General features: G+C 21.4%; 3 protein-coding genes across 3 annotated transcripts; 2 read left to right on the forward strand and 1 right to left on the reverse strand.

Annotated features, from left to right (window-relative positions):
- Positions 1-1,809: 1,809 nt before the first annotated feature.
- PY17X_1148300 (PIR protein) lies at positions 1,810-2,997 on the forward strand (the record flags this gene model as incomplete). Its single annotated transcript, XM_022956639.1, has 3 exons — positions 1,810-1,824; positions 1,962-2,843; positions 2,932-2,997. 3 exons carry the CDS (start codon positions 1,810-1,812, stop codon positions 2,995-2,997), a joined length of 963 nt encoding a protein of 320 aa, XP_022812508.1.
- Positions 2,998-5,838: 2,841 nt separating this feature from the next.
- On the forward strand, positions 5,839-7,890 carry PY17X_1148400 (PIR protein; the record flags this gene model as incomplete). Its single annotated transcript, XM_022956640.1, has 3 exons — positions 5,839-5,856; positions 5,997-7,688; positions 7,783-7,890. The coding sequence occupies 3 exons, from the start codon at positions 5,839-5,841 to the stop codon at positions 7,888-7,890; spliced, it is 1,818 nt and encodes a 605-aa protein (XP_022812509.1).
- Positions 7,891-9,034: 1,144 nt separating this feature from the next.
- PY17X_1148500 (early transcribed membrane protein) lies at positions 9,035-9,457 on the reverse strand (the record flags this gene model as incomplete). Its single annotated transcript, XM_726274.1, has 1 exon — positions 9,035-9,457. The coding sequence occupies one exon, from the start codon at positions 9,455-9,457 to the stop codon at positions 9,035-9,037; it is 423 nt and encodes a 140-aa protein (XP_731367.1).
- Between the last annotated feature and the right edge of the window lie 2,783 nt (positions 9,458-12,240).

Raw genomic sequence — 12,240 nt, forward strand, 5'->3', positions numbered from 1 at the left:
TATTCATCTACATTATAATGTACCTTCAGGTTAATGAGTATATTTTTAATGTTAATTAAGAATATTACCAATATATAATAGATAATCATAAAATATTGATTCATAAATATCGATCGAGGTTTGACAATATAACATTATCTATAAAATATTATTATGCTTCTAACATTTTTTTAAGTTTTAATTGTAGTTACTATTTTATTTTGTATTTTATATTTGTATTAAAATTAATCAGTAATAATAGAAGTTGTTTTATACGCTTTAATGTATTTATCATAAGATATAATAATGGATTAATCACTATTAATTTTTAAACATTATAGTTTTGAGGTATAAAAAAATTATATTTTAAAATAGTTAATATATTTGAATATAAGAATATTAATAAATTTTCATATTATATTGCGTTCTAATAATTATAAATAATATGATAGATCGAATATCGTTATTATTATATATCTATACATATAAACTGATAAAATACTCTACTAATAACTAATATTGAAGTATTTTTTTTGTGGAAACGTCATATAATTAAATATTAATATTATCGAAAAGACATAATAATACATTATAAAGGAATAATTTTTATATATTTTGTTAAAGATCCAATTTGGGATTTGTAGTTTTATATTATAAAAATATGGGCAATGGAGAAAAGGTTAAAGATTCAATTAATGTTAAATGTATTTTTATTATTCTATATTAGCGTGTATTATATTATCATTATTTTACCATATAATTAATAAAATATAGAAAATTTAATAAATTATTTGAATGTATATACATTGATAACTATAGCAATATAATATATAAGATATGAATGAACAATGCAAAATATTTAGCGAATATTTATCTAAATTTATATATATTAAAAGAATAAATATATCTTATCTCTCTCCTCTTAAAGGGTAATATACTAACATAATTAAACATAGTTTTCTATTATACTTTAAGATTTGCATAAATACTTATTTATGTATCGATATTTAATATTTTCTAAGTATTATTACAAAAACTATTTATATTCAAAGTCTTATTTAAGTTTATAAATATGGGCCCAGTGCTAATTTCCGTTTTAACAGTGGAAAAGTATGCAAAATATATTATAAAATTGCATAATAAGGTATATTTCTAAATTGAAGTATATAGGAATAGAAATAAAGTTATTTAACGATTAAAATTATGTTTAAATTCATCTATATTAATTACAAATATTATAAATTTATGTAATTTGCAAAGATAATGGAACATGCAACATAATTTGAAAATACTATAATTTAGAAAAAACTATACTATATATTATAAGAAACAATCATGTAAATATTTAATATATTTTAAAAAATATATTTATATACTTTTAAAATTATAGTAACAATGAATTTCTTAATTGTTTCGATTTTTACAGTATATTAGTTTTTGGACGCCACTTATTAAAACAAAAGATATGATGTTTATTTTCTATATTAAGGAATATGCATAAGATATGTTTTTAATTTATTATAATATTATTTTTATTTTATTATATAATTATACGGAAAGGTATTAAGAATAACAATTTATACAAAATTCTATTTATATACATATGATGAAAAATGTATTAAACACTCCACAAATAAGGAAATTTATATAACTACCATAAAAGTATATATTGTTCCATATTATCTTTAAATTGATATTAAGAATAATAACATATTTAACCATAGACAATTTTATGCTATGGTTCAATTATTTTGTCATTTATTAAGCGTAAAATATGTAAAATAATATGACGTCACATAATCTACATATTATAAACAAAATAAAATTGCAATGTATCATCGCCTGGTATATAATTTTTTTAATAAAATTTGCTTTTTCTTATATTTTTCGATGTTATATTACCTATAAATTTCATTAAATTTGATTTTATAAAAGTTTCATTAACATATATTTTTATTATATTTTTTAAAATGTTTTCTTAGTGTATGAGGTTAGATAAATTGAGAGGCTATTTACCCGATGACTTAGACAACTCTAAAAGTAATGATATTAATAAATTAGGGAATGCTAAGGATTATTGTTCTAATGAAGGTTCTGGGGAAACAGAATGTAAGACTGATCTCGATAAGATAAATGCTGGATGTCTATGGTTGTTTGAGCAAGCTGTTATTATTAATTTTGAAAGTTTAAGTAATGATGAGACTAAAAGGTTTATGATTTACATTATGATATGGTTAAATTTTAAATTAAATCAAAAATCATACGAAGGAATCACCACATTTAATGATTTTTATACTAAACATATAAAAAATCATACGTATTATAATAATTGTAAAAAAAAAAATAATAATAAATATGATGATTGTAGTAATACATTAAAAGAAAAAACGGGATATAAAAGTTTTAAGGAGTTCATAGAAGAAAACGAATATTTGATGAATATTGATATTATATCTAAATTTTATGATGCACTTAAATCATTATGTAACATGTATAATGAAGTTGATCCAAGCAATCCACATTCCAAGAATTATTTAGAAAAAGCTCAAGAATTTGTTGAAAAATACGAAAAACTTAATGACGATTCTAGCATTAGTGGAGACAGTTCATATAGACAAATATTTTCTAATTTATCAACTGATTATAACAATTTTAAAGGTTATTGTAATGATAATAGTGTTAATTGTAATGATATTCCAGACATTTCATCGATAAAAACAACAAAACCTCCTGTACAAAGTTCTGAAGATCATTCTGAACAAGTTTCTGATGTTACACCATCAAGTTCGTCGATAACAAACAAATTAATTATAGTTTTATCGATATTTTCTGCAATACCAATTTTTTTGGGAATTTCTTATAAGGTAAATAATAAGGAATTTATAAATTATTTTCATTAAATATACGAAATGTTAACAAAAAAATAATACGTTTCTTAACATTTTATATTAGTATTCGTTATTTGGATTTCGGAAACGAGCTCAAAAACAACATTTAAGAGAAAAGCTAAAAAAATAAAGAAGAAATAGATCATTAATATATGATTAGAAGAGTAGTGATTATTTCAGGAATAGTAATAATGATTGATATATTTTAATAAATTGTTTATTGGGGAGTAATTTTTGCATATTTTTTATGTTGTTTTTCTGTTGTGGGTCAGGGTTATGTTTATGGAATCTATATTCGGGTTAGGGTTAAGTATTATATTGTATTTAATTTTGAATAATTAGATAATGTTTATTGGTCTGTAAATATTGATCGAATATATTTACAATTCCCACATGTTTAATCTCTAGCTGATGTCTAAATATACAAGAAGATCGGTATTACCATTAATATGAAAAGGGCCACATCACATTTTTTCATAAGTTATAATACATATAATTGAATATTCATGCTGATTTTATATGATTAAAATAAAATGTCTATATTGTATATATTAATATGGATGTTGGCTATATATGAAGTCGTATTATTCAATATCATAATTGTCTATTATATAAAATTTGTTAATCTGTGGTTATATCCAATTATGCATAACGTAATGTTTTTTTATTTGATGAAGCATTTTAGTAAAACTTATTATTTGTATCATATTGTTTTAAATTAAATTATATTATGCCAAATGACCTATAATAATATCATTATATATGAAGCTTGGTATGAATTATAATTAGATTCATTTTTAATATCCATCTACATTATAATATATATTCATGTTAATACTTTGGTTTTTAAGACTAATTAAAGACACTACTAATACATAATATATATTCATAAAATATAGATATATGGTATATCGATCGAGAATCGACAGTACAACAGTATCTATAAAATATGTTTTATGCATCTAAGATTTTAGTAATACATAAAAAATACACTATAGATATATATATACAATCCTTTTATTTTTCGATTATATATAGTATAATTTTATGTTAAAGTTTTAAATTCAAATAATAGGAATAGTTCTTTATACATTAATTTATTTACTATAAAGGTATAATATTAAATTAATCACTATTAATTTTTAAGTTTTATAGTTTTGAGGTATAAATATATTATATTTAAAATAGTTAAAAAAATATAATTATATTAATATATTTAATATCATATTTTGTTATAATAATTATAAATAATATGATAAATAGAATAGCGTTATTATTATATATCTATGCATATAATTTAATAAAATGTTCTAATAATAACTAATATTGGAATATTGTTTTGTTGCGAAAAATCCATATAATTAAATATTAATATTAATTTTGTTGAAAAGGCAAATAATAATTAATTTAGTTTGAACTAATATTATTTTTATTAGGTTATCATATATAAATTAATAAATATGTATTATAAATATATTGTTTTACGAGATAGTATATATGTTCTAAAATGTTATACTTTAAACAATGAAACATGGAAATATTATACTTGATTCAAAATATTTATATTAATCGGGTTAATTATTCCGTTGCATTATACAGTAATATATTAGAAAAATAATAATAGTAATAACAATATATAAAGTATTAAATACGAAAAAATCATTAAATTCATTAGATTCGAATACGTTGCTATATATTATTAAACTTGTAATAAGATTAAAATTATATGCAAAAAACATTAAATGAAAATTATAATTTTGGCTTAGTATTTTTGTAATGTGCTAATATTAGAATTAACACTACCAAGCAAAATAATATTAATAATTCTATAGTTTCCTTAAAATATAGTTTATTATAAAATATAAAAGCAAACTATATATTTAGAAAAGTAATAATTCTAAGGTATTTTAATGAATAATTTTAATATATACATGAATTGAAAGCTTTAATGGTAGAAAATATAAGGCATAATTAAACTATGTAGAATAGGTGAGTCTTATATGGGTACAGCTTTGTCTTAAAAAATGATACTTCCCTTATCTCTCTTCTCTCAAAGTGCAATAAACAACCTAATTACGTATATTTTCCTATTATACTTTAAAATTTGCATCAATACTTATTTATGTATTATATATTTAATATTTCTAAGTATTATTTTAAAAAACATTTACATTTAAAGGGTTATTTAAACTTATAAATAGCTTAATAAATACGGGTTCAATGTTAACTATCGTTTTAAACCGAGGAAAATATGTGCAAAATATATTATAAAATTATATAATAAGATATATCTCTAAATTATAATATATAGGAATAAAAATAAAGTTATCGGAATTATTAAAATAAATTATGAATTTATCTATTTTAAATAAAAATAATATTAAAATTATGCAATTTGGATAGAAAATGGAGCATGCAACTTAATTTGAAATACTATAATTTTAATAAAACAGTGGTATATAATATTAGAAACAAGTATATAAGAATTTAATATATTTTAAAAAATTACTATTTATATATTTTTAAGGATTCTAATAATACTTTCTTAATTTTTTTATTTATACCTTATTTAAGTTTTAGGTTGTTTATGTTCTATATTAAAACATATGTTTAAGTATATATTTTTTTAATTCATTATAAAATTCCATAATATTTTATAATAAAATTAATTATGTAGAATATTATTAGTAATATTGATTTTATGCATAAATTGTATTATATATACATATGGTTAAATATGTATTAAACCAACCATAATTTAAGGCAATTTAGCAAATGTCAATAATAATAAATATAATATTCCTTTATTAATATTATTGTATTATTATTCCATATTAATTTTAAATTATTATTAAAAATTTCAATGTGTTTAATACGATAAATGTGATATAGAAGGCTCATTTACGTATATATATTTTATATAATAACAATATGATACAAATCTGCAAATTAAGAACAAAATTCGATTACAATGGACGACAAAGGAATGGTAAATAATTTTATTTTAAAATAAAACATGGTTATCCTTTATTTTATTGTGTTTTATTTGTTTACAAACCACATTAAATTTTATTCAATAAATTTTGTATTAATACATATTTTTATTAATTTAAATATACTTTTTCTCAGTGCGAGCTATTTCTTGAAGCTGATGGTTTTTTTAGTGGTAATGACGTACATACGAAAGTTAGCAAATCCTTAACATACCGTGATTATTGCACCAATAAGAAAACATGCTCAAATACGATTGAAAGTATTGGTGCTTTGGGTGAGGGTTTATCTATGAAGGTTTACACTAAAGAAAACAAGTATTTTGATAATGTTTTGCTGTGGTTAGCTCATAAATTATTTAATATGATCAATGAAACAGACAAAGACAAAGCTAATAAAATTACTTTAAGTTCGGCCTATGATGAATATTTAAAGAAATATATGGGTAGTTTTAAATATTGGAATAATTCATATAACACAAATGGTTTGAAAAATGCTAATCTTAGGCACATGCATGAAATATATATGTTACTTAAGGAGATATGTAATACAATTGTAGATCATAAAAAAAACGGTGCCGAAAGTGGGAGTCTTTCTCAAAATTCTGTCAAATGTCTTAATCAATATATATCCCTTTACAATAAATTTTCTGAATGTGATTCATATCGATATCTATTGGCCAAATTAAAAAAAATATATGAAGACTTTAGAACTTCTGCTATTGCGAAGGATGGTGGTACTAATAAGTTAAATGAACTCCTTAAACAACTTACAACAGCTGATGGAAAAGATTCATATTCTATAGAAAAATTTAAAACATTTAACTTCAATGGTCCAGAGTGTAAACCAAAAAATGTAGATAATATTCAGAGTGTTCAAGATCAACCAGGAAAAGATATAACAACCACACAAAATAGTAAAAATCAAGGGGGGGATCAAAGTAGTCAAGATAATACCCATAAAACTAAAGATGGTAATTTAAAAGGTTCAGGGCCTGAATCTAAACAGCAGAAAGGCATTCAATTGCCAAAAGCTGAAGACCATTCATTAAAAGGTGATCCAGCAGCCTTAAAGCATGTCAGTAATGATACAGATACTCAAAAAGGTAAAAATGGTCAAACACATCCAAGCAGAGAGTCCGAAACTAATCAAGGTAAAATGGATATATCTCAAATCCCAAAAGACAATCACGATGTTTTTGATTTGTCAACTTTAAAAGAATATGGGGATTTAGTTAAAAAGCATATTGAAGAATACAAAGAATATGTTACTAGTTCACTTAATGATATTCAAGAACATTTATACGAGGATATATGGCTTCCTTTATATGAGACTTATAATACTTATGCAGATTATTATGAAAATTTTGATATAATGGAATATCTTAAAGTAGTGCAAGCAAATGAAGCACAAAAAACTCAAACATTAGAGAATACCCCACCAAGTAACGGACTAGAACCTGGCTCTCCTTTACCAGATAGAAAAACACCAGATGTAGAAAAATCAGAACCAAAGGATACCCAAACACAAATATTAGATGGTCAAGGAAATGATCATTCAAAAGAGTCATCTTCTATACAAAAACTTGGCTCAACAAATAGTGAACAAGACAAAATTTCAGATATTCCCTCTGAGGAACGATCTCATTCACCAGACGGTTCTACCAATATAATTCCTAGTCTAGGAATTGAAGCAAGAGCCATTAAAGCCGATGTACAAAATGAGATATCTGAAATCGGGTTTCTAGGAAATTTATTTAAAGAATACAAATTAGTTGCATATCCAGTTATGATTATTGCAATACTCGTCATTTTAGCATTTATGTATAAGGTAATAGAAAGAAAATTAAAAAAAATATATTACTATATATTTTGTGGATGCATAAAAATCAAATAACTATATATTTTTACTATTTTTATGTTAGTATTTACCATTTGGATGGAGAAAAAAGTTGAAGAAAAAAAAAAATATGGAAAAGATTAAAAAATTGTGTAATGAAAATAATACCGAAAAGAAGTTGCAAATACATTAATCGAAAAAAATCAATGGAATAATTATAAATTGAGTTGATAAGAAAATGATATTATTAAGTATATAGAAACATATAGAGGAAGATTATATGACGGGGTCCTGTGTTATATATTTATTTAATTTTTTATAATTTGATAATATTTATTTGTCTATGAAAGTTTACTAGATGTGATTATAATAGAAAATATAATTTAAATATATATAGTAATATATTATAAAAAATAAAAATATATACATATCATATTCCAAAATTTCAAGGGTTCAGGGTTAGGGATTGGGTTATATTAAATTATATATATCATAATATGTTCATTTTATTAATATTTTTATTTAACGAAACTGTCTATTTTTATTCATTTATGTTTTATTTAATACTACATTTCCCAACGTTATGTTAATACGGTAGGAAAATAAATAAATTGTCATCTTATATTGTTTATATTTATGTTATATTTTATTTTTTCTATGAATAGATATGAAATTGTTTTTTAAAGCAAACAGTGTTTTAGTTAGTTTACTATAATGTTCATATATATGTGCATAAAATACATTGGTAATATGCTTTAAATAACAATATAAAAAAATATTACGTATAACGTAACATTTGTATTGAATCATTCATATTACTTCATTAATTCCATTACAATAATGGTATTAAGATCAAATATCACTTACAAATAAAAATGTATGTTATGATACTATTTGAAATAAACAATAAACTACGGTTTATTTTTACTATAAAGGACACAAATAACAGGACATATATGTATTATATGGACAATATGTTTTTTATGGTAACAAATGGGGAAATGTCGGAAAACAAAAAGTTTTTTCAATGGTATATCGGAATTAAATCATTCTAAAGGAAGCATGCGGATATATATAAGTTCTGAATTGCAATATCAAATATTGACACATTTTAATAAATCTAATATATGACTACATATATATATGGGATATACAAATTAAAATAAAATGTTACAAAAAAGGGAGATTTATAACACAAAGAGATTTAAATGTCTCGAATTAATGACATTTGTTTAATTATATTAATTATATCAATTATATCAATTTTTACAGAATGTGTGATATACTTGAATTTTTGGTTTATTCTCATAATATGTCATGAAAACATATAATATGAATCAGTAACTACAGTGGGATATTGGTGGATACTCTGTTGTGGTATAATTATATGGTGATGGTTTGGTATCACTTTTTATTGTTGATGATGTACCTTTATTATCTGATATTGTGTTGGGGTTTTCACGTGGGACAGTTAAGGGTTTTGTTTCACTGTTCGATGATGGTTTTTTAGTAATTCCATTTTTTTGATAATGCATTACACCAAACGTAGTACCAAATGCTAAAGCTAATGTTGCAAATAAAGTAGATATAACTGCAGCTTTGTTATTTTTAATTTTTCTAATAAACGAATTATTAGCATTTTTTTTTTTTATTCTGTTTATAATTTCGAGGTTGGCTTCAACATAATTATTAGATCCTAAAGTTAATACATTTATGGCCAATAAAAAGGCAGCAAAATATAATGTTTTTGTTAATTTCATTTTTGCATAATTAAGTAAAAAAATTATAATATAATAATATTAATAATAGGAAAATATATAATAAATATATAAAGCGAATTAATGTAATTATAAGATTTTATTATAACAATAAGATAAAAAATAAAATCCAATAAATAATATTAAAATAGGAATATTTAATGTTTTTAGTAATTAAAAAATGTTTTTTAAAGGATAAAAAAAAATGATAATATTTATACTATATAATTTTTTTTAATTATATACTTAAATAAAAATTTAATATATATTTTTTCGTGAATCTGTGATGTGGAAATATATCAGGTTTATTGTTCCACGGTCCTGGTTTATGAGTTTGAATTTAAAAGAGTATACAAATTTTAAATAATAAATCAGATATATTTCGTTAGTTATTATAAATATAGTGGTGTAATATCTATAAAGAAAATTATAGTTAAAATTATAAAGAAAATTATAATTAAAATTTCTGTATATTTTGATTAAAAAGGGAGGGAATTAATCAAATATATTTGGTATATGATGGAATTTTATATTTAAATTATTTGTTGTATTTTTTACTCTGTGATTGAGATATGTAAAAATAGAGGTGATAGTGTTTAAATGTTCAAGATGTCATAATATATGTTTATTGAATATTAGAAAAATAAAAAGTTAATAGAGTAATTATATTATGATTTAAGATTTGGGGATGATGACAAATCGGTAATTCCGTGGAATATAATGTTTTTATACAATTTATACAATTTATACAATTTATACAATTTGTAAAAAAATTTTTATTGGTTGTATTTAATGTTATAGTGTGGTTATTTATTTGGGGAATATACATATTTTATATAATTTGAATATAAACAATATATTTGATGTTACATATTCATTGATATATTATATAAATAAAGTGGTTACATATATATGGAGAGGATACATTATTTGGATTTGATAAACGACTTCAAAGACGATATTTAAGAGAAAAACTAAAAAAAATACAGAAGAAAATAAATCATTATATATGACTCGAAGAGTAGTGGTTATTCCAGGAATAGTAACAATGATTGATATATGTTAAGAAAGTGTCTATTTTTGACCACAATTTTGGAAGATAATTTTGGGGTTTATAAGAATATTTAAATAATATAATCAATAAAATATAATGTTACATATGTATAGTATGTATTTTTGTACTGCTTTTGGATAATTTTATATAATTTTTATGTTGTGGATCAAGGTTGAGGTTATTTTTGTGGAACCCGCATTTGAGTTAGAGTTAAGTATTATAATGTATTATTTTTTTATAATTTGACCACTAATTAAATGTGTACCATCCCTGTATATTTAATCACGAAATAAAGTTTAAAAGTCCAAATATGCAACCAAAAAGGGAGCATTGTCATTATTTTGAAAGGGGTTACATAATATATTTTATAAGTTATAATATATATAATTAAGTGTTCATATCGATTTAATATGATTAAAATAAAATGTCTATATTGCATATTATGATATATCATAATTATTTATTATATAAGACTTGTTAACCCAGAGCTATATTGAATTATGCATATCATAATATGTCTCTTTATTTGATGAAAATTTTATTTAGTAAAACTTATGATTAGTATCACATTTATTTTGATTCAAATCGTATTTTTATAACCGGACAGTATAATAATTTTATATGTCAGAGTATAATTATAATTCGATTCATTTTGAATATTCATCTACATTACAATATATATTCATATTAATATGTGTGTTTTTAAAATTAATTAAACACACTACTAATACATAATAGATAATCATGATATGCGGATTCATAAATATCGATCGGGAATCGACAATATAACATAGTCTATAAAATATTGTTATGCTTCTAACATATTTTGAAATTTTAATTGTAGTTACTATTATCTTCTTGTATTAATAGAAGTTGCTCCATACGCTTTAATTTATTTATCATAAAGGTATAATATTAGATTAATCGCTATTCATTTTTAAATTTTATATTTTCAGGTATAAATATATTACATTTAAAATAGTTAAAAGACAAAATATAAGTATATTAATAAAATTTAATGTTATAGTTTGTTCTGATAATTATAAATGATATGATAGATACAATGCGTTATTGTTATATGCCTATACGCATAAAATAGTAAAGTATTCTACCAATAACTAATATTGAAATATTGTTTTATTGTGGGAACTTTATATAATTAAATATTAATTTTATCGTAAAGGCACATAATAATACATTATAAAGGTATAATTTTTATATATTTGTTAAAAATCCAATTGGGGATATGTGGTTTTATATTATAAAAATTTGAACCATTGGAGAATGGATTAAAGACTCAATTCATGTTAAATTCCATTTTATGATTCCATATTAACGCATATTATGTTATCATTATTTTACAATAGAATTAATAAAATATAGAATTTTTAACAAATTATTTGAATGTGTATACATTGATAGCTATAACAATAAAATATATATGATAAAAATGAATAATGAGAACATTTAACGAATATTTACATAAATTTATATATTAAAAGAGAAAATATATCTCATCTCTCTCCTCTTAAAGGGGAACATAATGACCTATTTACAAATAGTTTTCTATTATACTTTAAAATTTCCATCAATACTTATTTATGTGTTATATATATACTAAGTATTATTTTAAAAACAATCTACATATAAAAACTTATTTAAGCTTATAAATAGGGTTTCAGTGTAAATTTTTTTAAAGAACGGAAATTATGCATAAAATAAAATATAAATT

This window comes from Plasmodium yoelii, assembly GCF_900002385.2.
Source record: "Plasmodium yoelii strain 17X genome assembly, chromosome: 11".
NCBI classification, from domain to species: domain Eukaryota; phylum Apicomplexa; class Aconoidasida; order Haemosporida; family Plasmodiidae; genus Plasmodium; species Plasmodium yoelii.